The sequence below is a fragment of the Rhinatrema bivittatum genome, chromosome 6 (assembly GCF_901001135.1).
Source record: "Rhinatrema bivittatum chromosome 6, aRhiBiv1.1, whole genome shotgun sequence".
Taxonomy (NCBI): domain Eukaryota; kingdom Metazoa; phylum Chordata; class Amphibia; order Gymnophiona; family Rhinatrematidae; genus Rhinatrema; species Rhinatrema bivittatum.
The window spans coordinates 271989694-272013300 of NC_042620.1; the positions used below are offsets into that span (position 1 = coordinate 271989694).

General features: G+C 46.3%; 1 protein-coding gene across 4 annotated transcripts in view; it reads right to left on the reverse strand.

Moving 5' to 3' along the window:
- Positions 1-23607, reverse strand: part of TAF1 (TATA-box binding protein associated factor 1) — a 441469-nt gene that overhangs the window by 101840 nt on the left and 316022 nt on the right. For all 4 annotated transcript variants that reach the window (XM_029607221.1, XM_029607219.1, XM_029607220.1 and 1 more), the window contains exons 32-33: positions 18002-18094; positions 17842-17926 (exon numbers count right to left, since the gene is read on the reverse strand). In XM_029607221.1, the coding sequence (XP_029463081.1) occupies positions 17842-17926; positions 18002-18094 (178 nt within the window). The remainder of the gene's footprint in view (positions 1-17841; positions 17927-18001; positions 18095-23607) is intronic.

The following is a 23607-nucleotide window of genomic DNA, read 5'->3' on the forward strand; positions in this document are numbered from 1 at the left end:
GAAAACCAATGGCAAAGTCCAATGGCATGGCATTTCCCGCTTTCTGTTTGTTTGTGTGTATGCTCCAGGAAGAGAAGAAGCAACATTACAAACATACTGGCTATCAGAAATAATGTTTAAATTAGCATTGATAAAAATTGCAAGGGTAGAATGACTGCAGCTAGTTCTGCTTTTTGCGCTGACTGCTGCAGCAAGATTAATAAAATTTAATGATGTCATAGTCAATCTTACAGCAAGGTGTATCAATTTTTCATTCATCAAGGCTTAAATTGTGATATGTGTTTCTTGTAGCGTCGGTTACCTAATATAGGGAAAAAACTGAAATTCAGATTAATTAATGACATTTCATTATGGCTATAATTCTACTATTACTAATCTTATATAATGTTTTTCCACTTTATGAGTAAAAACAATGAAGCATCAGCTTAAGTGTCATAGCAAGATGTAACAGAAATAAATTAGATCAAAGATCAAAAATCAAAAGGATGTGTAAGAAATGTTTGAAAAAATTGTTAAAAGAAGCTGCAAAGTAAAGCGTTCATCTTCACATGTCTCATGACAGGAAGACTGTCAATCTGGAAAATATTAAAATCTAGCACTCAGCAAAAATTATTAAGGCAATGATTAAAGTGAAATTGTTACATTTTTAACCTTGGAGAATTAATTCTATTATACCATTTAAGAAAATCAATTTGGATTTGCAAGAAAAAACTTGGGAGGGATTGCTTTAGATGTAGCACCCTCTATGAGTAAAAATAAAAGTTCAGAATTCTGAATAAAATTTAGAAAAAGAAAATAAAACTGAAGTTTCCTGAAATAAAACTAGTATTCAAAGAATTATTAAGATAACAAAAAAACAATATGGTATATCTGGTAGTAACATTTGGTAGAATAACACAGTGCCTCCTAGTGGATGCACTATCATCACTTTATAGATGTTAACCTAGAATAAATTTAAGCAATAAGATTCTGAGCTGAAGTATAATGTGCAATACTAAGTAATTAGAATAATTAGAACTTAAACATCAAACAGTTAATTATCAAATGAGTAGAGCTGGAATATGCTCCATTTAAACAAAAGTAACCGTTTTTTTCTTATTTCCGTTCGCCGCACAAGTCACTGACAAGAATACTTCTATAAGCAGTGCTGTGCCTGTCACCACAAAACGTACTTCCTCTTTGTCTTTTTTTTTCTTTGCTCAGCACTGAACTGACAGAAACAGTTTCCTAGAACAGTGCTTTTACGGTAAAGCAACTTTTGCTTCCCTAAGAGACAGTTTAACTCTGTGGTTAAAATGTCCTTTCAGATTGTCAGTAACCTCAATTCAGTATTAACACAGTTTGAAAGCATTAAAAAGTTGTAGTTTTGAAGCTTGAGGGAAAATAGATTTGGATCAGCAGAAGATCTGAGCTTCAGCGCACAGTTAAAGAAATGTATCAGATATATACAAATACAAAATTAGAGAGATAAACTGCAGTACTAAGTTCAGTTTTTTTATTTTCAAAAGTTCTCCCTCCCCCACACGAGTTAACAACAGAAAGACAGTGTGTGGGAGGAACAGTGTTTCTCAAGAGAAAAAGAAACAGAGGAAAAAACTCCATTCAATGAATCAATAGTCAGATTTTATCCTAATCTACTTTATCCTAAACAAAACTAATTCTGTGCACTATTAATGTAATCAATAGTTATAAAATATAAGGTTCAGAATCACGAGGTCATTTTAATTTTGGTCCGATTTAACTTTGTGAAAAGGGAAACATTTCACATGAAATTTATAGTGTCTTGGCCAAATTTCAACACAGTTGTAACATACATTGAATCTTTTTTGATGTGCGAGGGGCCCCTATCATTTCCTGTAGGGAAATGTGCTTTAAATACGTATGTTTTGTTTATTCTGGTTTCCAATAGAGCATTGTACTGTCTTATTAAATCATTTCTCTCACGTTGGAACCGTTCTTGCTTATATCGCTGCTGCGATATTAGGAGTACCTGGCCCAAGTACCTGGCTAATTTCTTGGAAGACCTGGGAGCATTTTTACTGCGTACGGCACTCCGGGCGGTGTTCAATTCAATTGTTGTCAGAGATCCTTCCAGAGGACAAACTCTTTTTTGTGGGCTTAAGGCAAGCGTCCATCCATGAAATGAATCAACCCAAATGGTGACATAAAAAAATGAACGTTCTAATTTGGCAACTTGTGCTGCTGGAGGACCAGCGACAGGCGAAGGTACAATGACTATTTCCATTTCCTCATTACTCTCCGTGCCTTCCTCACTATTCTCAAGGAAAATAGGCATGGATTGGAGGCAAGGGTTAGGTGACAGGTTAGGAGGTGAAAGAGCTTTAGGGTAAGGCGGAGAGAGACTAGCTTCTCTGATTTCAGTGTCTTTAGTTTCCTGAGGTTTTTTCTCTGAGATGAACGCAGAGGAAACCACGGGAGCCGTGGTTGGGGACTGTGCCTTGTGAGTGTGTGTTCCCAGATGTTCTATGGATTCATATTCTGTCCTTCCTAGTTCATTGGTCCTTTCTCTACTGAGAAAGACTTGAAGTCCTTCTAATAATTCTTCTCCTGTAAGATTTTCTTTGCAAACTGGACCACACTGGCCAGGTTGTGGTTCAATTGTGCCTAGGAGCTGTTTTTCTGAATCAAACTGGGAAGTCTGAATGGACTGCGTCATGGGTTCTGGCATGGGAAGCTGAGGATACAGCGAAGTTGCTGTTCCTGAGGGTTTTTGCAAATCTGGTAAGGGATGAGTGTGTGTACTAGCTGTGTTGACGGACAGTCTGTCTGTTTCTTTACTGTCTGTGTCTAAGGACGCATGAACTAAAAGTGGTGGCTTGAGATTTTTAGTCCTGATGTGTTCTAAAGTCTCTGTACATTTTTTCCAGAGCAATAACTGCTTTAAAGGAGCTCGTGGATATGTATGCAGACTATTACCTATCTGGATCCAATCTTCTACATTTAGAGTTCCTGATTCGGGGTACCAGGGACAACGACAAACTATTTCTTTCATCAATTTTTCCATATCCCCCAATTTGATATGTACCCTTTCTCCCTTGGTGACTAAATAATGATTCTTCACTAATATTTTCAATTCTTCCACATGACTTCTATGCTGAATTGAAATGCTATCTCCCATACTCACGAATGTTTGGGAACAAACTCGCTGAATAAATACTTACGACGGGTCTGTTGTAGGGAGCAAACTCGCTGAGAAAAAAATACTTACGTTTGCAGGAGCGAGTTTTGCTGTTTTACGATGCGCATCTAGGCTTTCTGTCCAGCCGAATGAGCAGGGAGTTGTCACGTCTCGGGTCACTCCTTGGATCAAGATTTACATCACGTCGGGCTCACCACATGTCGCAATGAAAACACCTCAGACCGGTCTTCAGGGTGAAGCGTGCTCTCCCCGGCTTTTGGGAAGGCTGCTCTTTTATTATAAAATGATCACATAGCATTTCCTATGATACATACGTCACATATTTTCCTGCTACAATGTTTTCCACCATCAGTGTTTATGCTGACCTTTTACTACGTGGGTGCAAGTGGGCAGTAGGTGCAAGCGGTCAGTCTTCAGGCAGGGAGGGAGGAGGTCATTAGCTGGTCATGAGGCAATGGTACTGAGCTACCTAGGTGTGAAAACCCACAGAAATGCAAGTAGGTCATGAGCTATTCTGGGGCTGCTGACTTCCTGTTAGCTGGGGGCGGTCGGAGCAAACATTTTCTTTATAGGTTTAAGGAGAAAATAGTCAGACGTGGCAATGGAGTTTTTCTTTTCCATGACGTGGTGTTCCAGCGAGCCTGGAAAGCCAAACTCCTCCCCCACACCACCCAGACACGGACATATGCCAGACGGGGCCCTGAAGGAGCAGGCCCGCCATTCCGTGAAACCGAAGGGGCGCCGTTACCGCCAGCTGGGCGAGGTCTGCGAACCACGGCCAGCGCGGCCACTCCAGTGCCACCAAGACTACCTTGGCCGGGTGCAATTCTATGCGCCGTAGAATCATGCCGATCATCGGCCACGGGGGAAACACGTAGAGCAGCACATCCGTCGGCCAGGGAGCACCAACGCATCGACGCCTTCTGCCCCCCGTTCTCGACATTGACTGTAAAATCGCGGGGCCTTCGCGTTGTGCCACGTGGCCATCAGATCCATGTGGGGAACCCCCCACGTTTTGCAAAGGAGCAGAAAGCTTCGTCCCCCAACTCCCACTCTCCGGGATCCAGACGATGACGGCTGAGAAACTCCGTCTGCACGTTGTCGACTCCCACAATGTGAGACGCTGCTATGTTGCTGAGATGTAGCTCCGACCAGGCCATCAAGCGCTGAGCCTCCTCCGCCACCTGGGGGCTCCTTGTCCCGCCCTGGCGGTTGATGTATGCCCCTGTGGTCGCAACACTCGAACTGCCTTCCCCCGCCGCAACGGCAGGAAGGCTTGCAGGGCCAGACGGACCGCTCTGGTCTCTAGGCGATTGATAGACCACTGGGCTTGCGACACGGACCATAGGCCTTGGACCGAGCTCCCCAGGCAGACCGCTCCCCAACCGAAGAGGCTGGCATCTGTGGTCACCACTGTCCAGTTGGGCACCTGAAGAGAGACCCCGGATGACAGATGCTTGGGATCCAGCCACCAGGACACCTGGGATGTACCAGCAGGCTGGACCTCGCGTGTCCCTTGAGTGGAAGCGGTAGATGGACCTCGCGTGTCCCTTGAGTTGAAGCGGTAGATGGAATTCCTCCGAGACCGGCTTCCAGCGGGATAGTAAGGATGACTGTAATGGACGCAGATGAGCGAATGCCCCGGGAACCAGTGCCAGCGTTGAAGCCATAGACCCTAGGACCGTAAGGTAGTCGCAGACCCGCGGTTGGCGGAGAGACAATAAGCGACGTACTTGAGCTTGCAGTTTGCACCTCCGTTCGTGTGACAGGAACACCTTGCCCTGCTTCGTGTCGAAAGAGCTCCCAGATATTCCAAGGTCCGCGCGGGTGTCAGATGACTCTTGCTGTAGTTGACCACCCATCCTAGGGACTGCAGAAGGTGGAGGACCCTGGCTACCGCCATCCGACACTGATCCTCGGACTTTGCCCGAATCAACCAATCGTCCGGGTAAGGATGGACCAGGAGACCTTCTCGGCGCAGCTGCGCCGCCACCACGACCATCACCTTCGAGAATGTACGTGGGGCCGTCGCGAGCCCGAACGGGAGCGCTTGGAACTGGTAATGCCGCCCTAGAACGCAGAACCTGAGGAAGCGTTGGAACGATGGAAGAATGCCTATGTGAAGATATGCCTCCGTGAGATCCCGGGAGGCTAGGAACTCGCCGGGCCTTACCGCAGCGATGACTGAACGAATCGCCTCCATTTTGAAGTGAGGAACCCGAAGGCATCGGTTCACCCCTTGAGATCCAGAATGGGTCTGGACGTGCCGTCTTTCCTTGGGACGATGCAGTAGATGGAGCAACGGCCCTTGCCGTGTTGGCTGACCGGGATTGGGGAAATAGCTTCCAAGCCTTCTAAGCGTTGGATGGTGTCGAGCACCGCCGCCTTCTTCTCGGGAGCTTTGCAAGGCGAGACAAGGAACTTGGCCGCTGGGGTATGGGCAAAATCTAACGCGTAGCCGAGCCCTCTCGTAATGACATCAACCGTGCCCCGCCGTTGGGAACGGCGTGCCGAGGCTGCGGCGAGAGATGGGCCAACCCCCTTTCATTGCGAAGACTTGGGCGCCGTGATTGCCAGAGCACCTCCTTGTCTACCGAAGCGCCTACCTCGAAGAGACTGTTGCTGCCACTGCGGAGTACGGGAGGAGGAAGACCTATACGAGCGCCCGGACGACCTTTGAGGACGCGACCTCCTGGGACCCCGAAAACGAGATCTGGCCGAAAAACGAGGACCTCGCCCAGGATCTATCCTCGGGAAGCTAGAAGGCCCTGTTTTCCCCCCGGGAAATCATTAACTCGTCCAATTCCTTGCCAAACAGCAAATTCCCTTGAATGGTAGTGCCCTGAAATGAGCCTTGGAAGAACCATCCGCCGCCCAGTTGCGCAACCACAAAAGTCGGCGTGCCGAGACAGCCGCTACCATGGACCTAGCCGACGTGAGCAGCAAATCGTGCAGCGCATCCGCGCCATATGCTATTGCAGCTTCCAAACGATCTGCCTGCGCTGCCTCGTCTGCGGATAAATCCGCATTGGCTTGAAGAACCTGGGCCCAGCGCAGACTGGCCCGCATAGCGAAATTCGTGCAGATGGCGGCCTGCACTCCCAGCGTGGAAACCTCGAAATCTTCTTGAGCTGCACTTCCAGCTTCCTGTCCTGAAGGTCCTTGAGAGCTGCCGCGTCCGTGACCGGAATGGTAGATCTCTTTGTTACCGCGGAGACCGCTGAGTCCACCTTGGGGAATATGAGAAGGTCCAGCGCATCCTCCGGAAGCGGGTACAGCTTGTCCATGGCCTTACTGACCTTCAACCTAACTCCGGGGTGTCCCATTCCCGGGACAGAATATTCGTCGAGGAGAAATGAAACGGGAAAGCCACTGCCGGACCCGAGAGACCTAACAGGACCGGATCCATGTTTGCTTCCTGACGGACTACCACCGGAGGAGCTTCTATTCCCAGCTCCTGGAGAATGGCCGGAATTAAGGGTGGCAGTTCCTCCCTGCAGAAGAGCCGGACCACCTTGGGATCATCATCTTCCACTGCTTGGGATCCCTTTCCGGCGCCTGGCTGAGCGGATTCGTCCGTCCCATCTCCGTCGGCCCCTTTCAGGGGCTTCTCAGGGGAATCAGAGTCCACCCCAGGGGGGGAATCGGCTTCCTGTGGGACGCCACGAGGAAGCCGCGTACTTTGGGAAGGGCCCTGGGACCCCTCCGCAGCGCCCTTAGGATTGCATGACGTCTTCCCTGGGGGGGGCCTTGCGGGGTCCCCCCCGGCCGCGCTTACTGCGCTTGCACTTTAGGACTTTGCGCAACAACAGCGCCAAATCCTCCGAACAGGACCCCGAGGCTGAAGAATCATTCTCTGAAACCCCCGGGGACCAAGGGTCCCCCGAGGGGACCCCCCCTGTATCAATCCGCTGAGGAGAAAGCGCGGGAGGCAGGCCCGAGGCTCCTGTCGTTTCCCGCGCCATTTCACGGTCCGAGGCCAAAATGGCCGCCACTCCCGCGCTCAGCGGGAAAAAGTCTTGGGGCCGCTCTGCCGAGCCCCCCCCCTGCGCGGCAGCGATCGTGCACTGCGGGATCGAGCCCCCCGAGGTGCCCCGGATGACCCCTCTCTGCCCGGGAGCAGGCCGCACACAGAGCACCGTGGTAAAGCCGCGCGCGCGCGCCGAGCCGCAGGCCCTACAGGCCGAGCCACGAGGCATGCCGACGAGCTGCGGCGAAGAGCGCAACGGGAGAAAAATTAAATTTAGCGAAACCGGCCCCCCCCGGCCTCCCCCCTGCCAGCGGCGTCCCCCCCCCCGGAGACCCCACGGAGCGGCGACGCAAAGCAGCAGAGAGCTGAAGCCAGAGAGAACCGAAAACAAAAGTAAAACATTTTTTTTTTTTTTTTTTTTTACAAACAACGCTTGTCGCTGTCCACGGTCCTGGAGCCCTAGTCCAGCAGGGGTGAGTGAACCGGGCTCCCCGGTGTCACCCCTGACGCTGCTACTGGGAAAGCCGGGTCCTCGACCCTAGCAGCGGCCTCAACCGGGGGGGGTAGTCCCCTCAGGACCTCACAACCCCCCTGGGAGACAGGGCGGACGGGACCTCAGGGACAATTTAACAAAAATCAAAATCCCAATTAAAAACACTAAACTGGCCTAAAACCAAGAAAAAGAAAGAACCGACCCTGACGGAGTACCAGAACCAGGGCAGGAAGGAGCTGTGACCTGACCTGCACCACCTACTGGAGACAGAGTAAGACTGAGGGGCTGTGACCGGCACAGGGGCATATATGCTCCGCCCACAAGTTTTAGTCTGTCTCCATCTACTGGTGCGGAGTCACAACCCAGGTGTCCTGGACTGATCCTGGTACGTACAGGGAACAGACTAATGTGAAAATGTTAATGAGTTGTACTGCACGCAATTGACACAAAGCATATCATAAATATTAAAAATAGGTTACCACAAATCATGTTAAGCAACATGTTTTGTATTAACACACCAGCTAATGGTAAAACTTAACTCCACCTCAGAGCATATACTTTATGTTGTAGTTTTAGCCTTGAATGCTAACACAAGCCCCAGTGTGAGCTCAGATTTCCTTCCCGCCTTCCTCTCGATTGAAAATAAGATTCCAGCAGGCAAATTCTTTCTCCCCTTTTTCCTAATTAACAAACTAGGTCATTCAGTTTAATTCTTCCATGTACAATGATACACCCTCACTCTACGCCAACTCGATCCCCCCCCCCCAGTGAAACATTTTGATCTAGAGTAAGGGTGGCCAACTCGGGTCCTCAAGAGCCACAAACAGGCCAGCTTTTTAGAATATCCACAATGAATATACATGAGACAGATGGCATATAATGGAGGCACTGCATGGAAGCACTGCATGGAGGCATATTCATTGTGGATATCCTACAAATCTGGCCTATTTGTGGCTCTCAAGGACTGAAGTTGGTCACCCCTGACCAAGAGGATCTGAGGCCCCAATTTATTTCCTCCCCCCCCCCCCCCCCCACTCCTCAAGTCTTCAAACCAAAGGTTCTCCTTCCTTTCCCACTGGTAACTTGATTCAAAACGATGCCCCAAAAGGAAAGTAGGAAAGTTTTCTTCCTCTCGCCAAGCCATTTCCATTATCCCTGACACCATCTCATCATTGTCATTATTAGCACACCTTTACCTATTCTTCTCCTTATTCTTCTGCTTCACTTTCAGCTGGGGACAACAATCCCAATCCTGGCCCTTCAAGGGAATTTTCACCCCATTGTCCCATATTAAGCCGTAAACACCTCCAATCATATCACCATTCCTCTTCTCCCTTCCTTTCTCGTGCTCCCTGTGGAATACAAACTCTATCTCCATGAAGCCTGCCTATATTCATGACCTTTTTATTTTTCATTCTCTTCATCTCTTTGCCTTAACAAAGACCTGGCTTTCCCTTGACAATACTGTTTCAGTTGCTGCTCTCTGTCATGGTAGTTATCTCTTCTCCCACACACCTTGTTCAGTAGGCCGTGGTGGTGGTGGTGGTGGTGCTGGACTGCTGCTCTCTCCCTCCTGTAGATTTCAAACCCTTTCTCCCATCTCAATCCCACTCTTTTTCTTCCTTTGAAGTCCATTCCATCCATCTATTCACTCCATTACCTCTCTGGGTAGCTGTCATCTATCAACCCCCTGATAAATCTCCCTCCTCCTTTCTCACTGACTGATTCCTGGCTTTTCTTCTTCATTGACCCATCTTCCTCTTCCCTTATCCTTGGTGACTTTAACCTCCATGTTGATGACCCCTCTAATTCTTACGTCTCAAAACTCCTTTCTTTAACCTCTTCATTTGATCTTCAATTCTGCTCTACCACCTCTACTCACCAGCATGGCCACTACCTTGACCTAGTCTTTGCTTCCAACTACTGTCTCTCACACTTCTCCACCTCAGTTCTTCTGATCTCAGACCATGACCTGATAACTTGACTCATCCAGTTACCACCTACTCCTTTAGGAATCTCCAAGCTGTTGAGCCTTATATCTTTTCCAGTGCTTTCATTTCTCTTTTCTGCCACAACAATGTCTGAATCTGTTGATGAAGCAGTTTCCTCTTACAACATCACACTCTCTTCAATCTTAGACACACTTGCCCCTCCTCTTAACCGTCCAGTAAGGTGCACTAAAACCCAACCTTGGCTCACCCCTAGAATTTGCTATCCTATGTTCCTGTGTCCATTCTGCAGAAATTCTCTGACTAAAATCCCATGCATGCTTCATACATTTCAAACTCATGCTGACCACTTTCCAGTTTGCTATTGCACTTGCCAAACAAGTCTACTATATCCATCTAACAAACTCTATTACATCCAACCCTTGCTGCTCTTTGCCACACTCAATTCCCTCCTCAAACTTCTCTCACCTCCCTCCTCCCCTTCTCTCTCTGCCCAGACTATAGCTAATTACTTCCATGACAAAATTAGTCTGGAGTTCTCAACCAGGTCACTTGTGGGGGTGGGGGGTGAAGGCCATGAGTGCAAGGCAGCTAGCACAGGTCCGCATTTAATTTCCTGTCAGTTTCTGGTTAACTTGATATGCTAGTGCCTTGCCAATTTTATAAGAACAAAGAATTTTCCTATTTATAATTGCTGAACATGTAATTCTTTAACATCTGACAATGTTTAAAGTTATGCTGATAAATCTATTGTGATAGTACTAAGAAAACCCTAATAAAATATCCATAATTTCAGACAAATGGAATTGTGGTATTCCCTGCGAGACTTAGGTCAGTCATAAAGAGTATATTTTATATAAGTTATTATAGACAAGTTGCCCTACAAAGGTTGTTTAACTTTAATAGGTGCTCGCTGAAGACAACCAGTCACCATTCACAAAAGTGGGTCACATGACTGCATTCTGTACCTAATAGACATTTCTTCCAGATCTTTCATGAAATCCTAAAAGTCATGAATTATCTTTGGCTGGGAAAAGCTAGATCAATGTGGCCTCTAGTTTGGTTTGTAGTGTTTCACTCCGAGTATTATTTTGTTTTATTGGCTTGATTGATTTATGTTTAAATTATTGCTATTTTCTTTGCTTACTTTTTGTTACTGTATGAGTTTATCTTATGATTTTAGGATTTTTGTTAATGGATATTTTATTTGCATCTATGTGCTTTTATTTTTGTAAACCATTTTTTTTCCTGAAAAGTGGAAAAATAAGTCAATAAAATAAAATAAAATAAATGTGCATATGCAGGACTTCCCACACTGCCACAGCTCTACAGTTCGGATAACATAGCTTTGCCTGGAGAAGAACATCTTCAAAAGGAAAGGAGGGAAGGAACATGATTGGTGAACTGCTGTCTTCAAAGCACACATTATAGCTACTCAACTTCACTTTCTCTAAAGACAAGCAGTTCATTACAACCACACAAAGAGGATTATCTAGTTATGGCAAAAGCCAGAAAAATGCTTGGCTGCATAGATAAAAGAATTGTCAGCAGAAAAAGGGAGATGATATTGCCCCTGTATAAGTACCTGGTGAGACTTCACTTGGAATACTGTGTACAGTTTTGGAGACCACTTCTTCAAAATGATAAAAACCAGTTGGAATCAGAGGCCAGTGGTCTTTGTTCTAAAGCATATGGTGACAAAGATCTAAATATGTATACACTAGAGGAAAAGTAAGATAGCGGAAATATGATAGAGACATTTAAATACTTCCATGGTTTTCATGCCCAGGAGGTAGGCCTCTTTCAATGGAAAGGAAGATCTTGAATGAGGGGCCATGGGATAAGCATGAAAGGGGTAGAATCAGAAGTAATCTAAGGAAATATTTCTTTACAGAGAGTGTGGTAGATGCATGGAACAGTCTCCCTGTAGATGCGGAGATGAGGACAGTTTCTGAATTCAGGAAAGCATGTGACAAACACAGAGGATCTGTGAGGGAGTATTGGGGATTATAAAGCTGAATAGTTGGTGTGGTTGGGCAGATTAGATAGGCTATATGGTCTTTTTATGTCATCATGTTTCTATATTTAAAAGTAATCTCTTGGGGCCAACCAATGCTGAAGGGCAGGAAAGGCTTCCTCTTTCAAACCCCCTTGTTTCTGACCCAGTATGAAAGGAGCAAAAACAGGTTTCAAGAGTTGAACAGGGACTGGCACAAACACACTTGGAAACAAATGTAAAGGTCTGAGGGGCAGATTACTTATTGCAACAAGATGCATTCAACTCCCCAATGTATGAACTTTGATGCATTTGATGAGCTGAGTGTATGCTTTCTCAATCCTCCCTGTTTAACTCTGCCTCACAGATTGTGGATGATAGTACCAGGGTTGGCCTAAAAGGGGAACTGATGTCCACCATGGATCTTCAGAGGCTGGTGCCGAAGGCTCTTGACTGTGCCTTTGGAGGCCAATGCAACAATGTTTTAGCATGGGAGGCTGAGCTCACCTCCAGGTGTAGCTGCTTTAGATGTGGAGTCTTCAGCACTTCTGTGATCATGCTTTGCACCTCCACTCTCACGCTACATGCTCAAATGTTCAGAGTCCTTGTCTCAGCTTGGGTGTGGGGAGCCAGATTGGTTGCTTCTGGACCTATTCTCAAACTGAGGAGCCAAGGAGATTAAGGGCTATTTTGGCATGGCCTCAGCGCCATTGCTTGGTATAGCTCTTCGATCCATATTTCGAGCCTTCAGCATCAGCTGGAATTTTCTTTTCAGTAAGGTAGGGGAGGAATCTGGCCATCCAGATCCAAACTGCTTGGTGTAACATCCTTGTGTAAATGCTGCAGGCTAAGGTGTTGCAGCCTTGTCCCACATACCTGTCATAGTCACTGACTGACATCTTCTGTTTGCCCCTGAGACAAGTTTGCTTTTCTTATATGGGAAGGAAAATGGATGCAGCAATATTAAAAGAAAAAATTGATCAGAAAAATTTGAAAAAACTACCAAAGCCAACTGTAAGAGACTACAATGTGAAAATGTCTCGCACCAGCTACCAGAATGAAGTAAAAAAAAAAATATCACTGAAAAATCTGCCTAAGATAACACTTTTGTAATGGAAGTGAGCCCTTGTGCTGTGATGTGGTTGATGCAGCCTAGCAGACTGCGTCTACCACATCACAGGCCCATGCCAATAGTTGGCGGACATGCCCTTCGATGGGACTGAGCTGGACCTTCACCTATCCCAGTCCCATTCCCTGCAGGTTAAGCCTTTGGGTTCCAGGAGCTGGGAGGACTTAGGCGGGTGTCCCTAGGGATGGTCAGAAAGCAAGAGTCCAGGGATGGGCTGAGGTCAGGGCAGGAAGCGAGTGAAGTGCAGTCAAGATCCGTGGCAGGCAGCAGGCAAGAGATTAATCCAGATCCGTAGCAAGGGTCAATACCAGGCAGACAAGCAAAGGATTGGGATGGGGCAAGGATGGAAGGCAAGGTGGACTGGAATAAGCAGGGTAGAGAGGACGAGGCAAGGAAGGCTGGATAAGCTGGATGAGGCAAGGCAAGGTAGGCTGGACAAGTCTAGTCAAGTTAGAATTCAGAAACAAGGCAGGATCAGAAACGCTGGAGCAACATGCATTGCAGAAAGCAGGAGGACCTGTTGCTGAGGCGAGGGCTAGGAGCATGGCTGGTGTTTAACTACCCCGTTGCACCAATGTCATCACTGGGTGCCTGAGGGTCTTTTCCTGCCATGGAGCCTTAATAAGGGGGTGGAATGCACGCATGTGTGTCTAGGGAGGTGTGCTGCGACAGGCCCAGAGCATGCTGGCAGTGTCCTGGCCATGAGAAAGTCTGGAGAGCGTCTTTATGGCCCGGCAGTGCTGGGGGTAAGCGCAGCTGGTTGCAGGCCTCCATGCGACCAGCTGAAAATTTGTAACTGTTTTTTTTTAAGAATGAGGAGAATCTTAAAAAAAAACCAAACCCCCGTAAAGAAGCAGGACCACTGAATCTCAAACGTTAGAGCTTCTGGCAAAAACAATCTGAGGGGAGAGTAAGGCTGTAGCACATGTTAAAGATCTTTAGACTGTAAAACTCAGAGGAAAAGTGGACCCTTGGTGCGGTGGTGTGATTATCACCACCTAGTGAGCAACACAGACAACTGGCGGAGAAGTCCTGTGGTGGGACTGACTGGAGCTTTGCCTATATGAGCCGCCTGCCCCTCAGGTTGAGCTCATGGATTCTGGTGGCCAGCAGGTCTTAGATGGGTCCTTAGGGAAATCCAAATACGAGAGTCCAAGTCCAGGCAATAGTTTGGGCAAGCAGCAGATACGGATACTAGGCCAGAGATTGGTGCAGACAGCAGAGAGTGGGTAACAGGCCAGAGGTTGGGGCAGGCAGAGATCAGTGAAGGTCAAGGTCCAAGTCAGAATCCAGGAAGACAAGCTGAGGGGAACAGGACGAGACAAGGAGTAAGACAGACAAGACAATGGCTAGGGCATGGAAAAGGCAAGTGTACAGGAAGATGAAGAAGGGACAAGAATTCAAGAACAAGACACAGGAAACTAGCAACATACACTGGAACACAAGGCACACTAGGGCACCTGTTGCTGAGTCAACTGAGGCAGCCTTAGATAGAGGGAGTCCTCTGATATCATCTAAGGGCACCACTGGGACTTTCCCACCATGGCCCCTTTAAGGCTGGGGGCCGTCCACATGTGCATAGAGCAGCTCTGGAAGGTCTCCAAATCCGGCAGCATCCTGAGAGGGTGTGCTACTTCTGGTGTCATCGTTTGTCGTTGGCGCCCTTGCCATGTGAAGGCCGGGCTGCTGTTGGAGGTGAGTGAGATGGCTCATTGGGCCTTCCCACAGGCCACCGATCATAACAGTAATGCCCTCAAAAGCCCTCTCCCCCTTTTCCTGGGTCTGGGTTTATGGGAAACCTTCTGTGAAAGTCTCTGAGCAGCTGTGGGGCTTGGAGATTAGAGGTTGGCTCCCAAGAGTTCTGCTCTGGGCTGTAGCCTTTCCAGGTAATGAGATATTGAAGCTGGTTATGAATGAGTATCCAGAATTTCCTGTACTTCGAACTGGGCGTCTTCTTCTGTGGCTTCTTCAGGGGTCTGGAGCAGCAGCCTACCAGGCCAAGAGAATGCCACTGATTTGAGTAAAGAAATGTGGAATACATCATGTACTCTCAGACAAGGTGGTAACTGGAATCTATAGGCTACGGATCCCAGCTATCACATTACAGGAAAAGGCCGGCGCAAACTTCATAGTGAGCACCTTTAGACAAAGATTCTTGGTACTAAGGGAGACTAGACTTACTGGGTGCAAAGGAGGTGCAAGGCGACATCTTTTGTCAGCTTGCACCTTGGAGCGCTTGGATGCTTGCTCCAGAAGGTGGTAAATTTTTAGACATAACTCTTGGAGCTCTTGCCCCCTTCAGGTAGCCACTGGACAGCTGTCAAGAGGTGGGAACTGGCCTGGGTATCCAGGGATGGTGTCCAAAGATGATGAAAAAGGATGAAGAGCCTGTAGAACAGTTTACATGATTACTATGGGCAAACAGCCCATGGGAGCAGGGAGGCCCAATTGTTCAAGCAGGCTTACACAAACTACCTCTCCCTCTGCTTGCACAAGTTCACCATCCCTCCTTTGGCTCCCCCCTGGCCCGACTCCTCCCCTAACTTTTCCCCCTAGCCTGGCTCCCCGACCCAGCAGTTCCCTCAGCCCTTCCCGCCCCCCTGCTCTTACCCCTCCTTCACGCTCCTCCCACTCCCTCCCCGGTCTCCCACTCCTACCTCTCTAACAAGACCTGTTCCTGTTCCACCTATGCTGTTTCCACTCTCTCCCTTCCTTGATCTCTTGTGTATACTTTTCCCAGTAAAACGCTCTCCCAGCTCGCTCTGTTTACTTGTCACCCTAACTTTTATATAAAACTGGATATAATTCCTGTTACATAGTTTTGATTTAACAGTTATATAAATCCTGTTACATAATTTGTTGATATAACAGCTGTACAATTTTGTTCCTTATTACCTCTAAAAGCCAGTTAGTGGCATTTCGTTTACATGTTAACTGATAAAATTTTATATATCCCCATTCCTTGTTATATGTAAAGCCTGTTTGCTGCATTTCGTTTTCATGTAACCGATGATCCCAACGATTGTCGGTATATAAAAGTCTTAAATAAATAAAAATTCTGTCTTTGGTTTACATAGGTGGCAATAAAAATTGTATGTGCATAAACCCCATCAGCAAAGATTTTAATCAGCATCTCGAAATGTTCGGAAGTATGTCAGTTGAAAGTTGGCAACCTTATGCAGTGCCTTGAGACCCACTGGCTGGGACCACTCTAAAATTGCGTTTAATTTGTCTGGGTAAATACAGAGGCCTTAGCGAGAGAGAATGTATCCCAAAAAAGGAAGTTCTTCCTGTTCAAAGTGTAGAAGAGGTGTTCGCAGATCCTTTGGAGGGCCTGTTTCATGTGATTTCCATGTTCTGTCAGTGATCTGAAGAAGACTAGGTCCATACCAACAGCTGGCAGAGAAGCCCTGTGGTAGGACTGTCTGGAGCTTCGGCTATATCAGCTGCCTCCCCCCACAGGTTGAACCTTTGGATTCCGGTGGCTGGCAGATCTTAGGTGGGTCCCTAAGGCAATCCAGATACGAGAGTCCAAGTCCAGGCAATGGTCAGGGCAAGCAGCAGACACGGATAGCAGGGCAGAGGTCAGAGAAGGCAGCAAACAACAGAGATGGGTAACAGGCCAGAGGTTGAGGCAAGCAGCAGACAAGGCTGGGTCAGTTCAAAGTCAGAAGGTCAGGTTCAGGCAGCGATTAGTGAAGGTCAGGGTCTAAGCCAGGATGAGGATCCGAGCAGTGGGAAGACAAGAAAGGGGAACAAGATAAAACAAGGAGTAAGACAAACAAGACAATGGCTAGGACATGGATAAGGCAAGGGAACAGGAAGACGAAGCAGGAACAAGAACTCAGGAACAAGATGCAGGCAACTAGCAATAAGCATTGGGACACAAGGCACACCAGGGGTCCTGTTGCTGAGGCGTCTGAGGCAGCCTTAAATAGAGGGAGTCCTCTAACATTATCTAAGGGTGCCATGGGAACTTTCCCACCACAGTCCTTTTAAGACTGGGGGCGCCCTGCACACATGCATGAAGAGCGGTCTTGGGAGGTTCCAACTCTGGCAGCTTCTGGAGAAGGTGTGCTGCTCCCGGTGGCATCATTTGTCAGCGGTGTCCTTGCCACGTGAGGCCCAGGCTGGTGTCCGAGGTGAGTGAGGTGGTTCGCGGGGCCTTTCCATGAGCCACCGATTAAAACCTAGAACTTTCTAGAAAGCTCATAAGAACATAAGATATGCCATACTGGTCAGACCAAGGGTCCATCAAGCCCAGTATCCTGTTTCCAACAGTGGCCAATCCAAGTCACAAGTACCCAAACATTAGATAGACCACAAGCTACTATTGCTTATTAATTACCGTCATAACAGTTTATGGATTTATCCTCTAGGAACTTATCCAAACATTTTTTAAATCCAGTTATACTAACTGCTGTAACCACATCCTCTAGCAATGAATTCTAGAGCTTAACTATGTGCGGAGTGAAAAATAATTTTCTTCAATTTGTTTTAAATGAGCTACTTGCTAACTTCATGGAGGGCCCCTGGTCCTTCTATTATCTGAGAGAGTAAATAACCAATTTACATTAACTTGTTCAAGCCCTTTCATGATTTTGTAGACTTCTATCATATCCCCCCCCTCAGTCATCTCTTCTCCAAACTGAACAGCCCTAACCTCTTTAGCCTTTCCTCATAGGGCAGCCATTCCATGCCTTATCATTTTGGTCACTCTTCTCTGCACTTTCTCCAATGCAGCTATATACTTTTTGAGATGCGGTGACCAGAACTGCACACAGTATTCAAGGTTTGGTTTCACCATGGAGTGATACAGAGGCATTATGGCATTCTCCATTTTATTCCCCATTCCCTTCTTAATAATTCCTAATATTCTTAACAATTATCAATTCGGCACCATGCACAGTGAAGTTATCCACTAATAGGACTGCAGTGACTGCTTCACTTTGAAAAGTTCAGAACTACATCTTTATGCATTATACAAGGAAAAAACAGGACTAGAGTAACCTTGCTGGGTTAAACATTAACCCTATTCAAGACATACCCAAGGCTATACTCCAATAACATCACAAGAAACTGTCAAATATCATTGGCAAGTTATTTCTGTGCTTAATTATTCTGGAAGGCAAGCTGGTACATACCATTGTACTTAATGCTGTTTCCAAGAATCACGGTAACATCCTCCAAGAACATTTCTCGGTTCTGGTACTTATGTTTGGAGATATTCTGAAAGAAATGACACAGTCAGTGCTGAACAGAAAGTGACAAATGAAAGAAAATGCCTCACCAATCATTACTTACCTTGCGGATAGTTTCCAGATCCATTGGATTGAATATTACTTTATAATAATCAGGAACAAATTTTTTATTAACTGGATGATGGAATGGCCAGGACTGCAGAAAAAAAATAAAAAATAAAACACAAGCCATGAATGAACTTAACTGGTTTAGAGCAGCATTCTCCAAAATAGGTAAAATTAACTTTTTAAAATTGCAATAGAATAAGTTTTGTCAAACTAATTATTGTATGCCCACCTCAATCCACCTTGCCCCACAGTCTGAAAGCAATTGGTTTAGAAAACTGCAGAAATTTAGATACATACAAGGAATCCAAGTTCAAGGAACATCTGAATTCAGTAACAAAGCTTTACATATTGTTTTTCTCATTTCTGTGATTGCTGTATTATCCCATTCAGATACACAGAAAGCAAAATTGCTTACCTGTATTGGGGATTTCTCTGTAGATAGCAGGATAAATCAGTCACACAAGTAAAGTGATGTCATCCAAAGTATCAAGACAAAGCACTCTCAGAACTTAGAAAAACCTAGGTGGTCTTTCTGAACATATGTGGATCTTCCTGCGCAGCCACTCACCAGCTTTAACTATTATGGGGAAGTGAAAGGGATTGTTATGAGGATCCACTGCTGATTTCAGCTGCTTGGACTATCTATCTAATCCTCCCCGCTCTATGACCTTCATTTTCTTCAGCGACCATCTTGTTTCCTACATAGATTTGTATTTATACTCAGGGTTTTCATGTCAGTTGCCAGAGCTTGTTCCTACTTCCTAGTGATCGTATTTCTGGCTTCATCCTTGTTGCCTGAATTTAGAAGGCTTCTTCATTGCTGGTTTCTGCCTTCGCCTCTTCATGTTCCTAGCTCCTTGGTGTGCTCCAGCTTCCCCACTCTCTTCCAAGATTCTCGCTCTTTGTTTCTATCAGGGGCTATCCCCGTTTCTCATGCCTGGCCATCCAGCAGCACCTGAGAGCTCAACTTGAGGGGAAGATGACTGTATCAGGGCCTATCCCCGTTTCTCAAGCCTGGCCATCCAGCAGCACCTGAGAGCTCAACCTGAGGGAAAGATGGTTGGCTTCGGTGGAACATCTTCTATTGTCAGCTGCCCCAATTTACCTCTCCAGATGCTGGGCTGCTTGGTCCTGGGTGCAACCCACAGACAATCGTTATCACACTTGTGTGGCTTATTTAGCCTGTTACAGGTAAGCAACTTAGCTTTCTCTATAGACAAGTAGGAAAATATCACCCACACAAATGGGGACTCCCAAGATTAGGACTGCATATGATTAGTTTGTTATTTTTGTAAATCAGTAGTAGATCATTGCAACCTGTCTATATTGATTGAGGATGGATGGCAGAGTTGAAAGATTTGAAGAACTGCTTATCCAAAGCTGCTGTCTTGAAGCAAAGCAGTCTCTCAGCAATACTGAGTAATGAAGGTATGGACAAAAGACCATGTGAGACCTGGAGTCTCTTTCAGTAAGGAAACTTGGATTGTATCTAGATCCCATATATTTGGCACAGCTTTCATTAACAATGAAATCTATATAAATAAAAATGTTAAATAATTTGGACAAAATCGCTAATCTCAGAAACCACTGAACCGATTGCTTTCAAATTTGGACACAACCTTTATTTCGCATACAGGAAGGTTCTTCTGTACTTACATTACAGATATGTCACACCTGTGACAGGTAAAATAGGTTGAAACTTTTTTTCAAGAAAACAGCGACATCTGCTGGACGAAAGCGCCATCTGTTACACCTTACAGTCCAGGTCCACGTTTCACTTCCATTTTAACACATTCGCGCACTTTTTTCGCCGGAAGATAACTATTTCCTTTACAGATAAAATACACCCACCACCCTCCTCACACATCCCACACACATGCCAAATTGATTTACTTCCCATAGCCTCCCAAAACACACAAAACCACCCTCCTCACACCCCCCACACACATGCCAAATTTATTTACTTCCCAGGCCCTCACAACACACACAAAACCTGACAGAAGTCCGGGAGGCTCCAGCGGGGGGCCAGGACCGGTCCGGGACACATCTCCTGCACTACGGCCATCGGCTGCCAGCACTCAACATGGCGCCGACGGCCCTTTCCCTTACTATGCCACTCGGGGACACCAATGGCGGCAGTAGCCCATGTGACATAGTAAGGGCGAGGGTCCCTCGGCGCCATTTTCAGGACTGGCAGCCGGCGGACCTTTGCCCTTACTATGGCAACGGTGGAGCAATGGCAGCGGTAGGTCAGAGGACCTACCGCTGCCATTGCTCCACCCCACTGACATAGTAAGGGCAAAGGGCCGTCGGAACCCGTTTCAGTGCTCGCAGCCGATGGACCAACGCCAATACATCGCTCCCAGACCGCTCCTGAATGCCTGCTCCACCGACTGACATTTTTATCAGGTCTTGGGGGGGGGGGTCTGGAGGGTGGGGGGTGGTAATGAATTTATTACGAACATCTTGGGGAGGGGTCACGAGGGGGGGGGCAGGTTTCATTCATTCAGCAACTCTGGGGGGGGGCGGGGGGGCTACTGTTTTTTGCAGGGCTGGAGGAGGGGGGGGGGGGCAGGAGAGTGCGGGGGTGGTTAGTTTAAGAGAACTTTTCTCATAGGGTTGTTTTTTGGGGGAAGGGGGAGGTTCACACACAAATACATACACTAAACTTGCACGATCTCGGGAACGCACCAAAATAGCCCTTCCCAGACCACAAAACAAATTTGGAAGTGCAAATTTGTTAGGCACTCCCCTATTTGGCTACATAACGCGCACAGACGCCCAGGGACAGACCACATGTAGCACCAACAATTTTAATTTCACAGGTCTTGGGAGGGGGCAGGAGGGTGGGGGGTTATTATTTGATTTAAAGGGTTGGGATTGAGGGGTTTTTTTGGGGGTGGGGGGGTTCCCACAGAAATAGAAAGACAAAGGTTTTCTGATCTGAAGGGTAGGCAGTAGGAGAAGGGAAGGTGACAGTGAGAGGAGGGAGAATGAGGGGGGAGGCGAGTGTCAGGGGAGGGAGAATGAGGGGAGAGGTGAGTGTGAGGAGAGAGAGTTGGAGTGGGGATAGGGGAGGGAAGGGGGGGTGAGTGACCAAGGGGGAGGAGGATGAGTGACTGAGGTAAATGAGCAAGGGGAAGGGGGAGGGAGGGTACAGAACCTGACTCTGCCACTGCAACGCGTGGCCGGGTACCGCTAGTAGGGACATAAAGTGCCAAGAGCTTATCTAATTTGGGATTTTTTTTTAACCTCATTTGTTACTACTGTATAACAGAACTGCTTAGTAAAGGGATGTATAACCCTGCTGATATTTATATTTATTGCTTTTTCTGTAATTAATTTTATTGCGAACACAGTCCTTTCCATGGGTGCATTCTCCAGAAATGCTCCCCATTCTACATGTAGGACCCCAGAGACAGGCTGAGCTCCAGAGTCTCAATGTCTGGATCAGGGAAGAGGGTTTTAGATTTGTTAGGAACCGAGGAACGTTCTGAGGAAGGTGGAGCCTATTCCAGTTGGATGGGCTCCACCTTAACAAGAGTGGAATCGAGCTACTGACACTAACCTTTATAGAGGAGATAAGCAGCTTTTAAACTAGATGATGGGGGAAAGTTGACAGTCATCAAAAGCACATGGTTCGGAATGATGTATCTTTGAAGGATACCAACGAAACAGGGCATTTCAAAAGAGAGGTTGCAATAAATGCTAAAGTAGCTCAGGTACCTTTAAGTAATGAGTAGACAGAGCAGAAAGATTCCAAATTAGCCCTGTCAACTGAGAAGCAAATTGTTAATACAAATACATATTTTGAAATATCTGTATAAAAATGGTAGAAGCCTAAAAAACACGATGGGAGAGTTAGAATGCATAGCACTAAATGAAGAGGTATATATAATTGACATCTCAGAGACCTGGTGGAAGGAGGATAATCAATGGGATACTGTGACACCAGGTACAAATTCTATCACCATGATGGATCAAATTAGTGGAGTGGCACTATATATCAAAAAGGGCATAGAGTCAAACAGGATAAAAGTTCTATAGGAAACAAAATGCACTGTAGAATCTTTATGGATAGAAATTCCATGTGAGAAGGGGAATAGAAAAGCAAAGGTGGCATACTACTGTCCACCTGGCCAGAATGGACAGATGATGAAAAGCTAACAGAATTTAGAAAGATACCAAAATTAGCAACCAGTAATAATGGGTGATTTCAACTAGCCCAGAGGTAAAGTTTCTAGGTGAAATAAATGACTGGTTCATGGAGCAGCTGGTACAAGAATTGACAAAGCAGGGAGCTATTTTAGGGGGTTATTTACTAAAGGTTTTTCCCTTATTGTGTCTATGGGAAAAATGCTTGGTAAATAGGGTCCTTAGACATAATCCTTAGTGGAACAAAAGATTTGGTGCAAGGTAACGGTACTAAGGGCCACTTGGCAATAGTGATTATAATATGATCAAATCTGACTTTATAACTGGAGGGAAATCTATTGCGATAGCATTTAACTTTCAAAAGGGAGACTATGAGAAAATGAGAAAAATGGTTAAGGAAAAAAAAGGAGCAACTGCAAAGGTCAAGAGTTTACATCAGCCATGGACGTTGTTTAAAAATTCTAAAATAAGATCACTCTAAAGAATGGACCACTCTTTGTATTCACATACAAAATTGTGAATGTATGTGTGAGTACACTCATAACAGGCCATATATGGAGTGCTCAAAGAACAGTTTTCATCTGCCACCTTGCACCTGAAAGTTTAATCATAAAACGTCCAATGGTTTTTGGTTTTTTTTTTTATTTTATATATGCAAATACAAACGTATCTCAAATGAGGACTGAATCATGTCTTCCTTCAAGCACTTAAAGTATGCAATTATTCAAGCAGCCTCAATGCTGCTGGCATTTCAAAATTTAATCATCAGGGAAGCAGCATGCTGAGTATGCGTTTATTCAGTCCTCATTTGAGATAGATTTTTATTTGCATATATAAAATAAAAAGAAAAAACAATGGGAGTTTTATGCGCCTATATGTACACTATGATTGAACTTTCAGGCATGAGATGGTACATGAAAGCTCTGTTCTATAGAGTCAATTTTAAAACCCCAGCACATGCTAATACCAGGAGATATGCGCGTAGACAGGCCACGCGTGTGTCAAGCACATTTTCAAAGCGGCCCGGCCATGCGCATATCTATTGGTACATGTGGAAGAACCAGGTTTCAGAAAAGGGGCGGACCAGGGGAGAGGTCTGGATGAAAGGGGGCAGGGGCCGACCGGGATAGCGACATTAGGTGCCAAGGGAGTGACATGGATGGTTGTGGCCATATGGCCCAATAGCCTCAACATATGCCATGCTGACACCTGCTGGTTCTGCTGAATCTCTGCCGCGATAGTTGTCAAAGTGTCGTCACTTTGATGAAGCAGGAATGTCTTGGCCTGAGTGATGTCTAATAGGGTTCCTATGAAGTCCAATTGAGGTGATGGGTTGAGATGGGATTTGGGTGGTTGATGATGAACTCTAGTGACTCCAACACCCGGGCAGTCAAGTGCATGGACCTGATGGCCCCTATGTGAGATGTGCTCTTTACCAGCCAATCA